Source organism: Felis catus, chromosome D4, assembly GCF_018350175.1.
Source record: "Felis catus isolate Fca126 chromosome D4, F.catus_Fca126_mat1.0, whole genome shotgun sequence".
Classification (NCBI taxonomy): Eukaryota; Metazoa; Chordata; class Mammalia; order Carnivora; family Felidae; genus Felis; species Felis catus.
In genome coordinates this window covers 72,852,710-72,875,508 of record NC_058380.1, presented here as the reverse complement: position 1 = coordinate 72,875,508, position 22,799 = coordinate 72,852,710, and the positions used below count along the sequence as shown (strand labels likewise).

General features: G+C 42.6%; 1 protein-coding gene across 6 annotated transcripts in view; it reads right to left on the bottom strand.

Moving 5' to 3' along the window:
- SNX30 (sorting nexin family member 30) overlaps positions 1-22,799 on the bottom strand; it is a 118,615-nt gene that overhangs the window by 74,152 nt on the left and 21,664 nt on the right. Inside the window, exon 1 of one of the 6 annotated variants that reach the window (XM_045043954.1) lies at positions 3,096-3,828. The exons of the other annotated variants lie outside the window; for them this stretch is intronic. Coding sequence (XP_044899889.1) covers positions 3,096-3,340 — 245 coding nt within the window. The 5' untranslated portion in view covers positions 3,341-3,828. Of the gene's footprint in view, positions 1-3,095; positions 3,829-22,799 lie in introns of those variants that run through there. 6 annotated transcript variants of the gene reach the window in all.

Here is a 22,799-nt window from a genome sequence, read left to right as displayed (position 1 = left end):
CAGAACTAGAACAAATAAGCCTAAAATTTGTATGGAACCACAAAGACTCCAAATAGCCAAAGCGATCTTGAAGAAGAACAAAGCTGGAGGTATCACAATCCCAGATTTGAGGCTGTACAACAAAGCCCTAGTAATCAAAATGGTATGGTAGCGGCACAAAAACAGACACATCAGTGGATCAAAATCTACAGTCCAGAAACAAACCCATAATTATATGGTCAATTAATCTACGACAAAGGAGTCAAGAACACGCAATGGGAAAAAGACAGCTTCTTCAACAAACGGTGTTGGAAAAACTGGACAGCTACATACAAAAGAACAAAACTGGACCATTTTCTTACACCATACACAAAAAATAAACTCAAGATGGACTAATGTGAGACCTAAAACCATAAAATTCCTAGAAGAAAAACATTGGCAGTAATCTCTTTGACGTAATCTCTGTTTGGCCAACAGACACATGAAAAGATGTTCAATGTCACTCATCGTTGGGGAAAGGCAAACAAAACCATAATGAGATAATCACTTCACACCTGACAGAATGGCTAAACTCAAGAACACAGGAAACAACAAGCGTTGGGAGGATGTGGAGAAAAAGGAACTGTTGCATTCTTAATGAGAATGCAAACTGGTGCAGCCACTGTGGAAACCAGTAGGGAGGGTCCTCAAAAAATTAAAAAAAGAATTACCATATGACCCAGTAATTCCACTACTAGGTATTTACCAAAGAAATATGAAAACACTAAATTTTAAAAGATATTTGCACCCTACTGTTTATAGCAGCATTATTTACAACAGCCAAGATATGGAAGCAACCCAAGTCTACCCACAGATGAACAGATAAAGAAGATGTGGTGTAGGGGCACTTGCATGGCTCCGAGGGTTAAGCATATGACTGTCGATATCAGCTCAGGTCATGATCTCGCTGTCATGGGAGTGAGCCCAGCGTCAGGCTCCGCCTGCTAAGTGCAGAGCCTGCTTAGGATTACCTCTCTCCCTATCTCTCTGCCCTTCCCCTGCCTGTGCGCTCTCTCGCTCTCTCTCCCAAAATAAATATTAAAAAAAAAGATTATATATATATATATATATATATATATATATAATGGAATATATATATATAATGGAATATATATATATATATAAAATGGAATATCAGCCATAAAAAATAATGAAATCTTGCCATTTGGAACAACATGGATGGATCCTGAGGGTACAATGTCAAGTGAAATAAGTCAGTCAGAAAAAGACAAATAGCATATGATTTCACTCATATGTGGAATTTAAGAAAGAAAAAAAAGAAAAAAAAGGGAAACAAAAACCAGACTCTCAAATACAGAGAAAAAACTGGTGGTTGCCAGAGAGGAGGTGAAAGAGGGATGGGTGAAACAGGTGAAGGGATTAAGAGTACTCTTATCATGATGAGCACTGAGTAATGTATGGAATTGTTGGATCATTATATTATATGCCTGAAACTAATATAACACTGTATGCTAATTATACTGGAATTTAAAAAAAATTTAGTGTTTATTTATTTTTGAGAGAGAGAGACAGAGCATGAGCGGGGGAGGGGCAAAGAGAGGGAGACATAGAATCTGAAGTGGGCTCCAGGCTCTGAGCTGTCAGCCCAGAGCCTGATGCAAAGCTCGAACCCATGAACCGCGAGATCATGACCTGAGCTGAAGCCAGCACTTAACCTACTGAGCCACCCAGGCACCCCTAATTATACTGGAATTTTTAAAACAAATACATAAAATTTGTTTAAGAAACAAAAACAATACTGGTTCCACGACAGATTTTTCCAGGAACCAGGCTGGATATGATGAGACTTTTAAAGAGAATGCGGAGGGGTAGGGGAGAAACAAAAAATAAATAAATAAAGCTCCTAAATATTTTTAAGAGTTTATATCAGAAAACATCAACAATGAACCTTGAAAACATTCCGTGAAAGAAGCCAGACATCAAAGACCACACATATCATTCTATTCATGGGAAATGTCCAAAACAGACAAATCCTTAGAGATAGAAAACAGATTTTTGGTGGCCAGGGGCTTGAGGGAAGGGAGAACAGGGAATCGGATGTTTGATGAGTATAGGACTTCTTTTGAGGGTCACAAAAATATTCTGGAATTAGACAGTAATGATGTGTGCACAATGCTGTGAATACACTAAAAACCACTCAACTGTATACTTTAAGATGGTGATTTTAGGGTACATGAATCAGATCTCAATAATATTTGGAAAGCAACAAACAATATGAAACATTAAAGGCCTGTCTACTAAATTCAGAAACAAGATTCTGATACCTAATATTACCCCATTATTCAAATTGTTCTGGAGACTCTAGCTAATGCAGTGATGCACATACACTAGAGCTCCACGTACTGAAGTATTTAAAAAGAATACTTAAGAATACTTAAGCTCAGTTGGTTAAGCGACCGACTTCAGCTCAGGTCATGATCTCGCAGTTTGTCAGTTCGAGCCCCGTGTCGGGCTCTGTGCTGACAGCTCAGAGGCTGGAGCCTGCTTCAGATTCTATGTCTCCCCCTCTCTCTACCCCTCCCCTGCTCACGCTCTGTGTCTCTCTGTCTCTCAATAACAAATAAACGTTAAAAAAAATTTTTTTAAATACTTAAAAACATGCAGTGATCCATCATATCACTCCCTGGCAAGAGGTCAGTTTCCCCCAAAATTATACGAAATTTTAATAACCATAACAGAGAGAAAATGTATTTAAAACATTTTAAAATGATCAATCTGAATTGCTGTAAAGTACTGAACTAAACAGTGTTCAGGGACAAAGGAGAGGACATGAACTATATGGTAGATGGCATTATCATTTGCAGTTATTAACTTCCTTCCTGTACGGGGCGTCTGGGTGGCTCAGTCGGTTAAGCGTCTGACTTCAGCTCAGGTCTCATAGCCCGTGAGTTCGAGCCCCGCATCAGGCTCTGTGGTCAGAGCCTGGAGCCTGCTTTGGATTCTGCGTGTCCCTCTCTCTCTGCCCCTCCCCTGCTCATACTCTGTCTCTCTCTGTCTCTAAATAAAACATTTAAAAAATTTAAAAAAAAAAAAAAAAGAGGACTATACATTCTTACCATTGCCAGGTGACTGCCCACAGGGAGGGCACATCTCCACCCCACTGCCTTCTGGTTTGGCTATGTGACTTGCTCCGACCAATGGCACATGAGCAAATGTGACACACATACCAGATGGGAGCAGACACTATTAGAGCCGCTGCATGTTTCCACCAGCTCTCTTGTTCTCTCTCCTCTGCCCTGAAACTGGCATGACCCAACTGGGGCTGCTCCTTCAGAATGGAATACTTGTGGACAAGAGCCATAGTGACTGACTCATACCCACCGACACATACCGTAACCTAGAAATTAATAATGTTTGCTGCAAACCTTTGAATTTTTGGAGTTACTACCACAGCAAGGCTGACTAATACATATAATTATACAAATTCCTATATAATTTTTTTAAATCTAGATATGGAATAGTGAGATGAACAATATGAAACTTTAAGATGTAGAAACATATCTTTTTTTTTTTTCTCGTAGAGTTATTCAAATACATCTTAACTCTATTTCCTAAGTTCCAGGACCCTACTTGCTTATTAGCAGGAAGCTCAGTCCTCCTTCCTTCCTACTCTGTGCCCTGGAAACCCTATCACAAATATTCTCCAAAACCTCAAGGTTGCTTGCACAAGTATCTCCAAGTTCCCAAGACCCACAAGTCTGCAGTTTCTAGGTTGGCATCTTCCCTGAACATCTTACCTTTTCTAGCTTTGGATTCTTGACAGTTTCTTTTTCTTCCTTTCTTTCCTTTCCTTCCTTCCTTCCTTCCTTCCTTTCTTCCTTCCTTCCTTCCTTCCTTCCTCCCTCCCTCCCTTCTTTCCTTCCTTCCTTCCTTCCTTCCTTCCTTCCTTCCTTCCTTCCTTCCTTCCTTCCTTCCTTTTCTTCTTTTATTTTAGAGAAGGGGGGAAGGACAGAGTGGCACAGAGAGAGAGAATCTTAAGCAGGCTCTCAGAGCCTGACTCAGGCTTCAATCCCACAACCCTGGGATCATGACCTGAGCTGAGACCAAGAGTCAGGGGTGCCTGGGTGGCTCAGTTGGTTAAGCATCTGACTTCAGCTCAGGTCATGATCTCATGGCTCGTGGGTTCACACCCCACATCAGGCTCCTATACTGATATCTTAGAGCCTGGAGCCTGCTTCGAATTCTGTGTGTCTCTCTCTCTGACCCTCCCCTGCTTGCACTCTGTCTCTGTCTCTCTCTCAAAAATAAATAAACATTAAAAAAAAAAAAAAAGTCGGATGCTCAACCAACGGAGCCATCAAGATGCCCCTGGACCATTTCTTATGAGGTAAAGACTCTTCTTTAGACATGGTTTAAGAAACTACCTGTTTCAGGATGCCAGGGTGGCTCAGTCAGTTAAGTATGGGACTCTTGATTTCTGCTCACATTATGATCTCACGGTCTTGGGACCAAGCCCCATGCCAGGCTCAGCACTGGGTATGGAGCCTGCTTGGGATTCTTTCCCCCTCTCCCTCTGCCCCTCCCCTGCTTGAGTGTGTGCACTCTTGAAAGGAAGGAAGGAAGGAAGGAAGGAAGGAAGGAAGGAAGGAAGGAAGGGAAGGAGGGAGGGAGGGAGGAAGGAAGGAAGGAAGGAAGGAAGGAAGGAAGGAAGGAAAGAAAGAAAGAAAGAAAGAAAGAAAGAAAGAAAGAAAGAAAGAAGAAAAAGAAATCACCTGTTTCAAAGCTTTATTTGTAGATTAATAAAGCTGTTCAGAAACTGAAAATATTTGCCTAGATTTTCTATCAGAAAACCTGCCCTTCAAGTAAAATCCACCGACTGGCTTCATGCAAAAGAAGGCCTCCAACGAGAACACAGTGAAGCCCAAATGAAGGAGCACAGGTCTACATTCTTTGGCTAAGATTCCAATGCTTTTTCTAAAAATCTCCAGACTAACAACCACTTCTCCAGACATTCTTGTGATTCTTAGGAGCAAGGGTTTTTCTCCCATCCTCAGATGAATTTAAACATGACCCCTTTTCATTCCTTCTAAGGAGGAAACTCCGTTTCAACCACATATTGAACACCTAACACACATTAGCTCAAGTGCTGATGCAGAGCTACCACACAAAAACAAAAGGGCCACCAAACACTTTAAAAGTGTTTCAAGGACTCAATCCAGCTGGGTGAAGGGGCATGAGAACCTCTACAGGTGCAAGGCAATATGAGTCCTAATGCAAACAAAGGAGGGGGACAAAGGATGTTGGGGCAACGTGAGAAGGAGAACAGTGAATTTGCCCACAGGCAAAACAAAGCTGTGGGAGACCAAGCTGAGAAATCACAACCCTTGAAGGAGGAGAGGTATTTTCAAAAGTCTGTCCCTAACTGGATGGTTACTATGACTCATAACACAAAGGTTTTGCCTCTATTGCTAGCCAGGTATGTGCAGGCCATCTGGAGGACTCAAAAACCCAGGAAGACAGCTTTCTAAAAGTGTGGGTTAAACTGACTGGGTGGCTCAGTCATTTAAGTGTCTGACTCTTGATCTTGGCTCAGGTCTTGATATCAGGGTGGTGAGTTCAAGCCCTGTGTTGGGTTCCACGTTGGGCATGAAGCCTACTTAAAATAATAATAATAATAATTAATAAATAAAATCAAAATGTGGATTAAATCTCCCCAAAAAGCACATATTCAAAGAAAATGTGACTCTCCCTAAAAACCTGCTCTTTTTTGCCCATCTTGACCTACTCTATCAATTAAAAGCTAGGTAAAGACATTCCCCCACTGACGTTTCTGCACCAAATTACACAAGGGTCTGGGGCATAGAACCCCTCAGAGGCCATCCAAGTTGTCTGAGTCAGATATAAGAAAAGCCTTAGAAGTGGCATGCATGAGGTCATGTAAGTGGAAATGCCAGGAATCCAGGTCTTTGGTCTCTATTCTAGGGTTGTGCTACACAACCTAGATGCTTCCTCCTTGTATCTTGCATAAGAAGGTGAGTGATGTAGACAAGCAGAAAAAAGATCAATTGAGAAAAACTTACATTATGATTGGTAATCAACAGAGGATAAGTGACATTTCATAAAGATCAGGAAGTTAATCTACTATGATACTGTCTCAGGTCCTCCTTTATACGTTCTTCCTACCCAAACCCACTCCTTCCACTTTGACCTGTAACAAAAGAAGCAAAGAAGGAAGATCTGGGCTTAGAGTCCAAATGACCGGGCTTGCATTCTGGCTTTGCTCCGTGCCAGGCCTGGGGTAAGGCACCCAATCTCTCTGAGCCCCCATGTCTCCATCTAGACATGGAGGGTGTACATATTAAAGAAAAACCATAACGTGCCTAGAAGAACCCCTCAATAAATGTTGGTTCTTTCCCATCCTTCGCGAATATCTCTTAACTGTACCATTCATTCATCTTACAAAACCTGGGTCTAGGGGCACCTGGCTGGCTCAGTCGGCAGAGTTGTGGGTTCAAGCCCCATGCTGGGTGTACAGATTACGTAAGAATAGAATCTTTAAAAACAAAAACAAAAACCTGGTTCTGATTTTCACATTTTCGTGCTACCATGTGACACAGTACTACACATCTGGATGCGCTCCGTATTCGATGGAACAAGTTAAAATTTAAAGAAGGGGCATTTGGGGCGCCTGGGTGGCGCAGTCGGTTAAGCGTCCGACTTCAGCCAGGTCACGATCTCGCGGTCGGGAGTTCGAGCCCCGTGTCAGGCTCTGGGCTGATGGCTCAGAGCCTGGAGCCTGTTTCCGATTCTGTGACTCCCTCTCCCTCTGCCTCTCCCCCGTTCATGCTCTGTCTCTCTCTGTCCCAAAAATAAATAAACGTTGAAAAAAAAAATTTTTTTTAAATAAAGAAGGGGCATTTTTGGTTTTCAGAACAAGGACTTGGAGGAAACAATATACTATACATAGCTGAATATGTACTAGGTGGCCAAATACTTGTTGATTAACCGTCTTTCCAGACCAAACATTTTCAAAGGCAACAACCTTTCAAGTGAGAAGCAGAACAAGGCAGGACTCAACTACCAACAGCAAGTGCCAGGGGGCTACTGTGCAGTCCTCGCTTACCGCCCGCACCCCTCGACTATGCTTAAAAAAAAAAGCCTAGCCTGTCCCAAAAATAAATAAACGTTGAAAAAAAAAATTAAAAAAAAAACAAAAAAAAGGGGCGCCTGGGTGGCGCAGTCGGTTAAGCGTCCGACTTCAGCCAGGTCACGATCTCGCGGTCTGTGAGTTCGAGCCCCCCGTCGGGCTCTGGGCTGATGGCTCAAAGCCTGGAGCCTGTTTCTGATTCTGTGTCTCCCTCTCTCTCTGCCCCTCCCCCGTTCATGCTCTGTCTCTCTCTGTCCCAAAAATAAATAAACGTTGAAAAAAAAAAAATTAAAAAAAAAAAAAAAAGCCTAGCACACTGGGGCTCCTGGCTGGCTCAGCCAGTGAGGCATGTGATTCTTGATCTCGGGGTTGTGTGTTCGAGCCCCATGTTGGGTGTAGAGAGGACTTAAAAAATAGAATCTTTAAAGAAAAAAAAAAGCCTTGCACATTTAGTAAAACTAAAAGTGTCCTTGCCTCAAAATTTACTTCAAGTATACCATTCCTCTCTAACAGGGACTCTTTCTCAGGAATTCATAAGCACCGCATGCCAAAAATTTATGTGCAAATTTCTGTGTGTGCACATGGGAACTTGAATCCTCCTTCAGAGAGAACCTACCATTTTTAGAGTCCCCAAAATACCCACGGGGAAATAATAAGCACTGTGGATTCTAAACTCCTTAAATTAAAAAGAGGAAACAGAAGTACATTTCAACTTCCATGAGCTCCCCAACTTCAAACTGCCATCTTGTAAAGTACCCTCACATGCCATGACTTGTGACCCATATACCCTACTTTTGGGGGTGGAGATATTCTTAAACCCTCAACCCAAACCTAAAACTAATCTGAGACGAGAATTTGTTAAATTAGAAAGAACTATGTGACTATATTCAAATAGGTCACGCTTGCTGAAAAAATGTGTTTTAAAAAAGATGTTTATTTATACTTGAGAGAGACACAGAATGTGAGCAGGGGAGGGGCAGAGAGAGAGAGAGACACAGAATCCAAAGCAGGCTCCAGGCTCTGAGCTGTCCGCATCAAGCCTGACGCAGGGCTCGAACTCACGAGCTGTGAGATCGTGACCTGAGCCGAGGTCAGACACTTAACAGACTGAGCTGCTCAGGCGCCCCCCCAAAAAAAGTTTTTACCTCATTGTTTTTCTCCTTGTACAGGATGCATACATAGTATTCTCTCAATACGACTTTTGTGGCATTCAGCACGGTCGTTTTGATTCAGGAATCTGCACTTTACCACAAAGGAGCTAAAAACTTTTTCTGTGGAACTCTTCAAAGCCTGAGAAAAGGTTTCCCCACAGCATCCCTTTGAGAAGGCTTAAGTGTGTCCGGCCCTTACCCCAAAGTGCAAATGCATTTCCAGACTTGAGATCCACCTGGCTGCTCCAGATCTAATTCCCACATTCCTGCTGACGTGACTCACACCGGATGTGAGGGATTTCTTTTAATTCCCAAGGTTAATTGATTCACTGGCATAGAAAAAAGCACTCAATAACTGAGAGTCTGATCACAGTCTGAACAGTAAAAGAAAAAGCAGGAATAGAACATCCTAAACCAAAACAGCTCAAAAGAGTTTTGCAACTAAGTAACCAGACAAGGAAAGCAGAAAAATGACAGGAAAGAGGGGCATCCAAGAAGAGGGCTTTACCAAGGTCAACTGGCCCTCTTACGTGGGTGTTCCCAGCTCAGAGGCAGAAATAAGCCCTCCAGGTAGCAGCAGGGGGACAGAAACAGAGGAAGGAAAAAAGTCAAGGAAAGAATGAGGAAAAACATCTCATGACCTTATAAGCCTACAACGAGGACAAAAGGTCGGATGTGGGTGGTTCCCATGTGGCAGCGTGGCAATGGCTGTGGGATATCCATCTACACAGAGAGGCAGGGAGGCCTGTCCTGAAGCCAATATGCAAGAGATCGAGAAACAGCAACGATTTCTCAAGACGTCTTTCTTTACTCTTCACACATGCTAGGGAAGAACGTCAACTGTCCGAAGTGAAGATTGCTATTTTTTTTAGCTAAGGTTGCTGGGCAGGGAAGGGAGGGGTGCTGATAGATTAAAGGAGAGCACACTTTCTTCAAAGCCACTCCTTAGGTAGAGCTGTTGTCTGACAAAACTTAGCTAAAGATCATATTCCTCTTTTACACATAATTAAATGCTTTAAGCATCCTTCTTCAAGTAGTAAAAAAAAACAAAAAAAAAACAAAAAAAAACGTGATTGTCTCTACGAGATAGCAGACAGAATGGGGCAAAATAAAGATCACTTTCTCTTTATTCTATAGACCAAAAGAGAGATGTTTTCCAACACATGGGGGATTCAAGTAGCCTAAGTACCACGGCACTGTACTCCACTACGAATCAGAGGATATAGAAAGAAAAGTCTATTCATTCATGTATCTGTCCAAATAAACACAGAGTTTTCGCTAAGAGCCAGGTACTACCTAGATGCAGGGGAAAGCAAGTCGGGAAGGGATTTACTTAAGGAATCGAGTGTTAGGGCGGAGCATGGGGTGCGGCACAGGCCCAGGACAAACAACAATGGGATAGAATGTGATCGATGCAGAACTACAGAGAAACCCCACCGTGCTCCAGTCTTAGGGAAAGCGACGACGGTAACTCTGCCTGCTGAGGAAGGCTTCAGAGAGGACAGTCCGCCTGGGCTTCGTAGGATGGTGGGAGTCTTGGCTTAAAACTCCAGCTCTCCTGGGGCACCTGGGTGGTTCAGTCAGTTGAGCGACTTCGGCTCGGGTCATGAGCTCATGGTTCGTGAGTTTGAGCCCCACATCAGGCTCGCTGCTGTCAGCCTGGAGCCTGCTGCTGATCCTCTGTCTCCCTCTCTCTGCCCCTCCCCAGTTTGCACTCTCTCTCTCTCTCTCTCAAAAATAAACAAACATGTTAAAAAAAAAAAAAAAAAACCCCTCCAGCTCTCCTAATAGCTATGTGGCTGCAAGAAAACCACTTAAATTCACCAGTGTTTGCTGGAAAATGGCAAGACCACCCTGTCCGGGTGGCTAGGCTGTCTGGAGAGGCTTGAACATGTCTGTATAAACAGTGAAGAGCCACTTAATGGAAGAGAAAGGCGTTCTGGCATGGAACTTGCCAAGGGGTGAGGTGCAAAGACACAGCTGGGGAACATCATCGTGGACAGGACGTGGTCATGAGCCGTCCAGGGGGAGCCGCAGGTAGGAAACAGGGCCTGGAAGGCAGATTGGCTCCAGACTCTGAGGGATCTTAAATACCATGCTTAAGAATTTGAGGTACACCCTGTAGGCAACAGCTAAGCGTTTAAGCAGAAACGTGGCAATCGAACGTTAAGTTTTACAAAAAAGATCTTGGAAAAAGCACAAGGATTAAGAAGGGAAAGAAAGAAGAGATCGGGGAGGAATCAGTTCAGGAGCTGCTGTAATTGCCCAGACACACTCGCCCTTCCGAATGGTACTTGAACCAGGTGTAGATGCCCATGGAAAGGAAAGGACAGATGAGAAGCCAACGCTAAGGTTGGATGGCCAGGGAGATACTCTGAGGAATGTTTCCTAGGCAGGAAAATCAGTCTGGCCACACTAGGGGGGGCCGGGGGTAGGGGGCAGGGTGTCATGTTTCAAACACACGTAAATTACAGAGGATTAGAAACTGCTGCAGTTCTAGCAAAATCAAGGAAACCCAAGTTCAACAGCCCTGCGTGCTGCCCTTAAATCCTCGGAGCCCAACCTGAGGTCAAGAGGGCAAGTCCTGTCAAAATGACTGTTCAGCAAAGACTCAGACCAAGGTCACCAGGTACCTGACATTCCTACCCACATGGGAGCTGCCTCCCTGGGTGGATTCCTCCCACTCACCTCCGGTCACCTGCTTCAGTGATACCTGATCCAAGTCAGTTTTCCACTGTCGCAAGCCAGCACCCCTCACTGCAGGAACTCCCACGGGGAGCCTTACGCCATTGTCTGTTTAAGGAGGCCAGATGGACAAACAGCCCACAGGCTGTCATCATGGCCCAGCTCTGACACCTGGCCAGAGGGACACCTCGGGTCATCTGAACCAACCCTAGGCAGATGGCAAAAGGTGGCCAACTGAGCACCATGGAAGCCTGGGCTACGAGTTGACCCAGACACAAAACACAGCCCCCAAATAGAAAGCAAACTCTTAGGGCTAAGAAAGATGACAGGACTTGGAGACACAGCCACCTACACAAATACCTCTAAGTCAAATGCAGGGAAGGTAAAGAAATGAAATTTAAGCTCATACTCTCTGCCAGGCACTATGCAAGCTTTAACCCTTAAAATAACTCATTTAACCTTTAAAATAACGCAGGGGTGGGGTAAGGAGAAGGACGTGAGCTTTATTATCCCTGTTTTCCTATAAGAGAACAGATCCAGGGAGGTTACAGGATGGGCCCAAGATCACTCAGCCAGGAAAAGGCAGAGGCACAGCTCCATGAGTCCACAGCAGAGGCTAATAGCCCTCCACTACCCACCCCCGTGTCATAGATTTCATTAAATAGGCACCTACTGGACAAGAGACCCCCACTACCACCACATGTGCCTTCGCCATCTGCACCAGCACCTGGTGGTAAGCAATCCTTCATAGGTCATTTCTTAAAAATAATTCCTGATCCGCCAGTGTCAGAGAAATAAATGAAGCTACTTCTCTCAAAGGATTTTAAGAGCCAGCCAGCTCCAGAGAGAGCCAACACAAAGGAACAAAACCCACTAACAAACAGCTCCATCTGCCTGTCAGTGATCTCCATGGACTCCAGAAAAATAAAACAAGACCCCACCACAGCTTCTGCACTTAGAAATACACCTGAGTGATTAGGTACCATTGTGCATGGGCACATCTGGCTTGAACATTCAGTGTTAATGCAGGGAGTAAGGGCTTCTCATCCCCAGAGAACTCTGGGGTAACATAGACCCTGCCCAAATAGCTTGATGATTCACCCTGTCATTCCTGAAATTGGCAGAACGGATCTGAGTTAACACATGGTAACTATGGAACTTCAAATAATGAAAGAAGAAAAGATTATTCAATAAATACTGAAGGAGAATTTGGTTAGCCATTTAGAAAACAATTAAGTTATATCCTTCTCCAATACCAAGGGCAAAAATAAATATCAGGAGTAAATATCATAAAAAGTAATAATATATGATGATTTAGGGTACTTTGTGTTTCGTTTTGTTTTGGCTTTTTTTTGAGAGAGTTTAAGAGTGAGAGAGAGAGAGCATTTGCTGGGGGGAACGAGAAGGGGGCAGAGGGAGAGAAAGAGAGAATCTTAAGCTCGGCAGAGCCTAATGTGGGGCTCAGTGCCACGATCCCGGGATCATGACCTGAGCCAAAATCAAGAGTCAGATGTGCTCAAGGGTGCCTGGGTGGCTCAGTCAGTTAAACTTCTGCCTTTGGCTCAGGTCATGTCTCAAGGCCTGTGAGTTCAAGCCCCACATTGGGCTCTGTGCTGACAGCTCAGAGCCCAGAGCCTTTGGATTCTGGGTCTCCCTCACTCTCTCTCTCTCTCCCCATCCCCTGCTTTCACTCTCCCTCTACCTCAAAAATAAATAAACATTTTTTTGATTAAAAAAAAAAAGAGAGAGAGACACTCAACTGACTGAGGCACCCAGGTGCCCTATATATGACAATTTATATCAGGTTCAGCAAACTTTTTTTGTGAAGGGCCAGATAGTAAATGTTTCCAGCTTTGCAGGTCATACAGTGTCTGTTGCAATATCTCAAGTCTGCTGTCGTAGTCCAAAAGCAGCCATAGACAGTAGGTAAATGAATGAGTGTGGCTATTTTCCAGTAAAATTTTACTTGGGGGGTGCTCAGGTGGCTCAGTCAGTTGAGCGTCCGACTTTGGCTCAGGTCATGGTCTCGCGGTCCCTGAGTTTGAGCCCTGCATCGAGCTCTGTGCTGTCAGTTCAGAGCCTGGAGCCTGCTTGGGATTCTGTGTCTCCCTCTCTCTCTGCCCCTCCCCCACTCACTCTCTCTCAAAAAATGAATAAATGTTAAAAAAAATTTTTTTGACTTGGACACTGAATTTTGAATTTCACTAATTTCCACATATCATGAAATACATATTTCCCCCCAGCCATTTAAAAATGTAAAAACAACTTTTGGGGTGCCTGGGTGGCGCAGTCGGTTAAGCGTCCGACTTCAGCCAGGTCACGATCTCGCGGTCCGTGAGTTCGAGCCCCGCGTCAGGCTCTGGGCTGATGGCTTGGAGCCTGGAGCCTGTTTCCGATTCTGTGTCTCCCTCTCTCTCTGCCCCTCCCCCGTTCATGCTCTGTCTCTCTCTGTCCCAAAAATAAATTTAAAAAACGTTGAAAAAAAAATAAAAATGTAAAAACAACTTTTAAGACTGATGGTGTCAGGGGTGAGGGATAGGGGAGGACTACAAAAGGCTAGCGGGAGGGAGCCTTGTAGCAATGAAACAGTCTGTATCTTGATTGTGGTGGTCCTGGTTGGAAATACCTACACATGTGGCAGAAGTGCACAGAACGAAGTATATACATGCACCTACACACAAATGAGTGCATGTAAAACTGGGGAATGTGAATGAGTTCTGTGGATTATTTATACCAACGTTAATTTCCTGGTATTACTAAGATATTTGTGGAGGAAACTGGTTAAAGGGCACCTGGGACTTCCTTAGACATTTTTGGTAACTTCCTATGACTCTATAATTATTTCAAAAAAAAAAAAAGTTCTTAACTCATGGGCTGTACAAAAACAGGTGGCTGGCCAGATCTTACCTCTTAGCCTTAGTTTGATGATTCGTGACTTACATGAAGAGTACATATAATCCTATGCTTGGGAGGGGCTTTCTAAGCCCAAAACCAAAAGCAGAATCCGTGAAGGAAAAGACTACGGGATGAACATATTTTTTTCTCTACATCAAAAACACACAACTAGTAAATATGAAAAGATAATAGCAAACTTGGAAAAGAATGTGACCATATATAAACATAAGTTGTTTGCTTTAACATATTAAGGTTTTTGAAAATCAACTTAAAAAAAACAGCCTGATGCAAAAACGGACAAATGGATGTAAACATGACCAATAACAATAATTACTCTGTATCAACAGCAAATAAAACAAAAATGAAAACTAGATATTTTTCCCATCGAATTGGCAAAGATTAAAAAAATTTTACCTCTGGATAAAACAAATAATCCAGTTAAAAAATGGGCAGAGGACCTAAACAGGCATTTTTCCAAAGAAGACATACAGATGGCCAACAGACATACAAAAAGATGCTCAACATCACTCATCATCAGGGAAATGCAAATCAAAACCACAATGAGATACCACCTCACACCTGTCAGAATGGCTTAAATCAAAAAAAAGAAAAAAACAAAACCCACAAGAAATAACACGTGCTGGCAGGGATGTAGAGAAAAAGAAACACTCATGCACTGTTGGTGGGAATGTAAACTGACACAGCCACTGTGGAAAACACTGGGGAGGTTCCTCAAAAAATTGAAAGTAGAAATACCATATGATCCAGAAATTCCACTACTTGGTATACCCCAAAAATATGAAAACTCTAATTCAAAAAGATATACACACCATGTTTATTGCAGCATCATTTACAATAGCATTTACAAGACATAGAAGCAACCCAAATGTCCATCCATAGATGAATGATAAAGAAAATATGATATGTATATACAATGGAATATTAATTCAGCCATAAAAAGAATGAGATCTTGCCATTTGTGGCAACATGGATGGACCTAGAGAGTATTATGCTAAGTGAAACAAGGCAGACAAAGACAAATATCATATGATTTCACTCACATGTGGTATCTAGGAAACAAAACAAATAAACAAACAAAAAGCAGAAAGAGATCCATAAATACAGAAAACAAATTGATGGTTATCAGAAGGGAGGGGGTGGGGCATGGGTAACATGAGTGAAGGGGAGTGGGAGATACAGCTTCCAGTTAAGAGATGAGTAAGTCACAGGGGAAAGGTACAGCATAGGAAAAATAGTCAGTGGTATTGTAATGGTGTTGTGTGGTGACAGATGGTGGCTAAACTTCTTAAGCATAGCATAATGTATAAACTTGTTAAATCACCATGCTGTATTCCTGAAACTAATGTAACATTGTGTGTCAACTATACTTGGATAAAACGTGTGTGTGTGTGTGTGTGTGTGTGTGTGTGTGTGTGTGTGTTTATGTATCAGAAAAAAAAATATATATATATATATCCGTATGTGCGTATATATATATAGGTACGTATATACATATATATACGTACATGTATATATCCGTATATATACATGTACGTATATGTATAAATAGTCATCAGCAAAAAAAAACCCTAAAAAAATCTTTTAAAAATCTTCTAAAGCCACACTGTTTCTCCTATACCGCACTAAAAAAATACTTAGGACAACTACAAAATAAAATGTCTTTTTCAAAGCTCTGTTCAGAGTCAAAAGAGCAAGGAAGGCTTTTGTAAACAACAAGAGAGAGCATGGGCTGAATGACAATACTCGGTTTAGGGGAATCTGTGACAGGTTGAACTGCCTTAGCTACAGAGAAAATGTTGACAACAGAACCGATGTCCCCTTCTTTAACCTTCAGCCATACCTAAGTGTCACTGATACTCACGCCAAGGACAAAAGTGCAGGAGACATCACCCACATCCATTTGTCTTCAATGTCCCAAGTGCTTTTCCTCTGTCAGTTGTGACTATTGGCAGACGGTAATCTTGATAGCCAGTGTATTTCATCTCACTATGGAAATTCAAGCCCCAGGAAAGTACACAGCCCTCAAAATCACCCAAGGAAGCAAAGGACACAAACAGCAGTTGGCCAAATGCTGTGCTGAAGCAGTGTGAGAACATTTTTAATGCTATGCACATCTCAGACAGAAGCATGGTGTGGATATGTCCTGGGATGCCTTCTTCCTTCTTGTCCACCTAGCCAATGCCCATGTGTGCTTCAAGACTCGGATCCAAAAAAATCCCTGGTAAGATGTGTTCTTTCTCAACCGACCTCTCCATCCACAGTCTGCCGGCACTTGCCCAGTATGGGTTACATATCTCTCACAATGTGGTCAACGGGCCCCTGGGCCTCGCCCTTTCATAACACTTGTCTTTCGCACTATCATCGCCTGTTTACCTACCTGTTCCTGCCACGGAACCCTAAGGTGTGAGGAACTATGGACCTGGTGTCAGTTATCTTGGTACCTCAGCATGGTGCCTGTGGCAATTCATATCCCACATGCTTATCTGCAGCGTGAGGCGGCTGCTTCCCCATCAAGAGCTGGAGTCCATCAACCCACCCTGTTCCATCTGCGTGGACCCTATGCTTGCTCTGACCGAAAGAACAGTGCAGGAGTGATGCTGCATTTCCTGTCTCTTGGAATGCTCATTCTTGGGACATGTCCTCCAGGAACCCGTCTACCACACTTTGAGCAGCCCAAGCCACGTAGAGATGTCACTCTAGTCAACTGCTAGCCACAAGTGTATTATCTTAGGCATCCAGTCCGGCTGAACCCTCAGATGACCACATGAGAGACTTCCAGCAGGAACCACATAGCTGAGGACAGGCCACTCACAGAACAGCAAGAGATAAGAATAAATTTGTGTTTTAACCTACTTCATTTTGGGGTTGTTTGTTAAGCAGCAGTGCATAACCAGGATAATATCTGCGTGGCACACAGGAGGTACAAAATGAAAGAACAGTTAAATCAGCTCCGACATAATATATGGCACAGAGCAAACAATTTAGTAGCTGCCGCTATCATTAAAAATTGGTGGATAGAGAATAAACAAGGAGAGAAACTGATTAAAGGGGTTATTACACCCCTGCCAGTGGAAAGTAATGAGGAACACTAAGTCCACAATGGTGGTGGCTGAGCCCTGTATTTGCTGCTCGTGTCACTCAGATCCCAAGGAAATGACAAAAGAAACATAAAAATAAGAATAAATTCATTTAGGGGGCGTCTGGGTGGCTTAGCCGGTTAAGCATCCAACTCTTGATCTCAGCTCACGTCTCAATCTCAGGGTCATGAGTGCAAGCCCCACGATGGGCTCTGGGCTGGGCATGGACCCTATGTAAAAATAATGATAAGTAAAAAAAAATTTTTTTAAAGAATAAATCCATTTAAAAAGCCATAAAACAGGGAGGTATGCCATCAGTCAAAAAAAATTTTGAGGGGCTTCTGTAAAAGGTACAGCAGACAGGATCAAACCCACAGAAAAATCAAACTTAGCCAGAGTTGAGAAACCAAAACCAAAATGGGCCACAGTGGGAACCGGGGGATACAGTAAGAGATGGGACTCGCTGCACAGGGCCTGGGGAAGAAAACCCAATTCAGAAATGACAGCGACTCATAGCAGGAGCGGGCCCTGAGATGGTTGGGGGGGATGATGAAGTGCAACTTAAATAAAGAAAGGAGGAGGCATACTTTGGGATCAGCTGTGAAATTCTCCATCTGTAGGGCAACTCTGGCCCCACTTCCTCAATTAAGAGCAGTCCATCTAGGGGCGTCTGGGTGGCTCAGTTGGTTGAGTGTCTGGCTTTGGCTCGGGTCATGAGCTCACGGTTTATGGGTTCGAGCCCCGCGTCAGGCGCTGTGCTGATAGGCTGGAGCCTGGAGCCTGAGTCGGATTCTGTGTCTCCGTCTCTCTCTGCCCCTCCCCCGCTAGTGCTCTCTCTCTCCCTCTCTCAGAAGTGAATAACATTAAAAAAAAAAAAAAAGAGTAGTCCATCTAGCCTATTGTCCTTTATCAGCCACACACCCTGACAGGAAAGCCACCAAGAGTAATTCCAAGTGTCTCTTCTCTATCCTCTCCTTACCTCATTCCTTACCTCCCCACCCAATCACTGCAGTCAGGACAAAGGCCATAGAGTCTCTGTGCACTGCTTGTGCATACATATGGACATGTTTATACACACACACACACACACACACACACACACACACACACGTATGACCACACAAATACGCACCCCAGTGGCAGCACAAGAACAAAGTCTCATTGTGTGAGGCAACAGCATGTGCCTCTCCAAGAAGATAGAAGCAGCAGGCCCCCCATGTGCAGACCAGAAACTCCACTCACTCCAGTCTACAGGAGGTCAGTTCCTGCCCTAAGTCAACATCCTCATCTTGGACATCACATTCTGAGAGCAGGTCCAAAAACGAGCGCTAAAACAAATGGAAGCGAGATTAAATTTAAATAGAGAAGTAGAAATATTGGAAGGGAATGAAATAAAAAATGAATCCATCATTCAGAAGATCAAATCAAAGAATCCTCCCAAAAGACTGAAAATATAAATGATAGAATGAGCCAAGAAAAAGTGAAGTCCCAAAAAGGAAAGACTAAAATCCAGACGGTCCTTTTCCCTGAAAAGGGGAATGAAGAATGAAAAGGACATAGACAAAGCAGTAAAATTGAAAGGGCTTCAAGGGGAAATACCTAAGAAAAATACACCTCTAAATAGCAGCAGGCTGGTGAAATTTCTAAACTTAGGAAGGAAAAATCTAGAAATATGTGGAAGATTAGGTAAAGAAGAAAAAGAATCACCAGCACAGACTTCTTATCTGGGAGTGTTAAGTGCTAAACCCACTGAAAAAATGGAACGCTATGCCATCATTGAAAGAGGAGCAAGATAGGGGAAGAAAGAACTTTATGTCCCAATATGGAACAATCTCCAAGATCTATAGCTAAGCTTAAAGCAAGATACAAAACACTGCTAAAGTATGCTACTATTTGAGTTTTTATTTACTTTTTTTAATTTTTAAAAAATGTTTATTTTTGAGAGAGAGAGAGAGAGAGAGAGACAGAGAGAGAGAGAGAGAGAGAGAGAGAGAGAGAGAGAGAAGAGGGGTAGAGAGGGAGGCAGAGGATCCGAAGCAGGCTCTGCACTGACAGCAGAGAGCGCCATGTGGGGCTCAAACTCAAGCACCGTGAGATCATGACCTGAGCTGAAGTCGGAGGCTTAACTGACTTAGCCACCCACGCACCCCTACCATTTGAGTTTTTAAAAGAGATTCGATGTATGCATTTTTATATTTAAACGTAACATAGGTCTCTAGAAAGTTTCTCCAGAAACTGGTAACATTAGTTGCCTCTGCCGAGGGGAACCAGCTGCCAGAGGAAGGGAGGTGATGGGCAAAAGGGACACTTTACCACCAGATAAAATTTTGTTATCTTCTGTATTTTCTGCCATTTGGATGCATTGCCTACACACAAGAAAATCTCAGTTTCAATCTCTCTCTTTTGCTCTCTCTCCCTCTCTTACACAAACACACACACACACACACATACACACATAAATTTAAAGTAAAAATACAAACCACAGAGTAGAAGAAAATATAATACATGTATCTGACAAAGACTTGTATCCAGAATATATCAAGAGCTCAGTAAGAATATATATGTAGTGGGTAAGTGCACACACACACATATACACACAGGAATATTATTCAGCCTTCAAAAAGAAAATCCTGCCGTTTGCAATAACATGAATAAACTTGGAGGACATTATGCTAAATGAATTAAGCCTGACACATAAGGACAAATACTACATGATCCCACTTATATGAGAAATCTAAAACAGTCTATCTCACAGAAGCAAAGACTGGAAGGGAGATCGCCGGGGGATGGGGGAGGGGAAAATAGGGAGGTATTAGTCAAAGGGTACAAAGTTACAATTATACAAGGTGAATAAACTCAAGAGATCTAAAGTACAGCATAGTTGCCTACAGTTAACAATACTGTATAGTATACTTAAAATTTTGCTAAGAGCAGGGCGCCAGGGTGGCTCAGTCAGTTAAGTGTCCAACTCTTTTTTTTTTTTTTAATTTTTTTTTCAACGTTTATTTATTTTTGGGACAGAGAGAGACAGAGCATGAACGGGGGAGGGGCAGAGAGAGAGGGAGACACAGAATCGGAAACAAGCTCCAGGCTCTGAGCCATCAGCCCAGAGCCCGACGCGGGGCTCGAACTCCCGGACCGCGAGATCGTGACCTGGCTGAAGTCGGACGCTTAACCGACTGCGCCACCCAGGCGCCCCTTAAGTGTCCAACTCTTGATCTCACCTCAGGTCTTGATCTCAGGGTCATGAGTTCAAGCCCTGAGCTGGGCTCTGTGTTGGGTGTAAAACCTACTTTAAAAAAAAATTTGCTAAGAGGGTAGATCTTATGTTAAGTGTTCTTGTCACAAATAGCAATAATAGTATTAATAATACAAAGAGGGTGGGAGAAAACTTGGAGGTGATGGGTATGTGTTTTTTTTTTAGTAGTTTTATTATGTTTTATGTATTTTGAGAGAGAGAGAGAGAGAGAGAGAGAGAGTGCGTGTGAATAGGGGAGGGGCAGAGAGAAAGAGGTAGAGAGAGAGAGGGAGCCTAAAAAGGCTCCTCACTTTCCACGCAGAGCCTAACTCAGAGCTCAAACTCACAAACCATGAAGTCATGACCTGAGCCAAAATCAAGAGTCAGACGCTTAACAGACTGAGCCACCCAGGCAACCCTTTATTGTGTCTTTCTAAAAATTTGTCCATTCCATCTGAGTTATTAGCATAGAATTGTTCACAATATTCCTTTATAATGCTTTTTTATTTCTGTTAGTTCAATAGTAAAGACTACTCTTTCATTTCTCATTTTAGTAACTTGAATCTTCTCTTTTTCTTGGTCAATCCTGCTAAAAGTCTGTCAATTTTGTTGATTTTTTCCCCACATAACCAATATTTTGGTCCCATTAGTCTTCTGGTTTTTTTTTACCCTCTAGCCATTCCATTGGTTTCCACTCTAATCTTTGTTATTTCCTTCCTCTGCTTGCTTTAGGGTTAGTTTGCTCTTCTTTTCCAAGTACAGTGGCTTAATTTTTAATGGCCCCAAACTAGAAACAACCTACATGTCCATTAATGAATGAATAAATAAATTGTGGTACATTCACCCAGTGGCATACTGACCATAATAAAAACAAGCTACACGTATAACGATATGATGAAGATCATTATGTTGAGTAAAAGAAGCCAGACACAGGAAAGTCTATATTTTATGTTTCCAAATATACAAAATCCTAGAAAATGCAAACTAACAATAGTGACAGAAAGCAAATCAAGTGGTCACCTGGGGCGAAGACTGGAGGAAGGGATGGACTATGAAGGGGCAGAAGAAAACCTGTGTAGATGATGTTCTGTATCTTGAACGTGCTGACAGCTCAGAGCCTGGAGCCTGCTTTGGATTTTGTGTCTCTCTCTCTCTCTGCCCCTCCCCCACTTGCGCTCTGTCTGTCTCTCTCTCTCTCTCTCTCTCTCTCTCTCAAAAATAAATACACATTACAAAAAAAAATTTTTTTAAGCAGGCAATGGAGCAACTTCTATTTGTGTCTGAAGGGGAAAAACGCAACCAAATTACCACTCAGAAAAGAGTAACGTATATTATTCAGGTGTTGTCATATAATGTATATCATCCAAGGTTTCTCTTTTAACTTCAGTTACTCACAGACATAATGTAGCATACTGAAAAATAAATCAGAATAAAGCCTTGCTCAAGAAAGAACACATTAGTTTTTAATGGAGAGCTGATGTTATTGTGAGGTTTGATGCAATTAAGAAATGAATTAATAAAATAGAAGAGGCATTAATTTAAAAAAAAAAGATCTATCACAATCAGGAACTCAAATTCAGGATAATTTCAATAAAACGTTGAAGGGGAAGTAAAAGCAAACCCAAAGTCTTTCCTGTTCCGAAGAAAATTATAGTTACTAATTAAATCTTGCCTATAATAGAAAAATATAGGGGCGCCTGAGTGGCGCAGTCGGTTAAGCGTCCGACTTCAGCCAGGTCACGATCTCGCGGTCGGTGAGTTCGAGCCCCGCGTCGGGCTCTGGGCTGATGGCTCAGAGCCTGGAGCCTGTTTCCGATTCTGTGTCTCCCTCTCTCTCTGCCCCTCCCCCATTCATGCTCTGTCTCTCTCTGTCCCAAAAATAAATAAACGTTGAAAAAAAAAATTAAAAAAAAAAAAAAAGAAAAATATAAACATTGGTCAAAGAGAAACAGGAAATAGAACTTGGGGAAAAATAAAATTGAACAAAGCATACCTGATCAATCCAACCAAAGTCAAGAAATGGAGAAGAGGGAGGGAAAAAAGGACAGAATAAACAGAAAATAATAAATCTAAAACACCATATAAAACATTACAGCAAACTTGCACGCCTGAGTGGCTCAGTCAGTTAAGCATCCGACTCTTGGTTTCAGCTCAGGTCATAATGTCATGGTTTGTCATGCCTCTCACATTGGGCTCTGTGCTGATACCATGGAGCCTGCTTGAGATTCTCTCTCTCCCTCTCTCTCTGCCTGTTCCCTGCTCGCGCTCTCTCTCTCTCAAAATAAATAAAGCTAAAAAAAAATAATTAGCAAACTGAACGCAAACCAAGTAAAATTCACCCTAAGTATAAATGTAAATAAGGTTCAGTATTAAGAATCAATTAATTATATTAATTCATGCAGAAAAATCAAATTACCATTTCCATAAATGCTAAGAAGGCATTAAATCCAAATTCCACTCCTGATTTTTTTTAAATAGTAAGTTAGGAATTTAAAAAACTATTAATTTGGTAAGAAACCAACAGCAAACGTTTATCTAGTGAGAAAATACTTAGTACATTCCCTTCAACAAGTAACAACATAAGCATGCCCTCACTATTTAGAGTA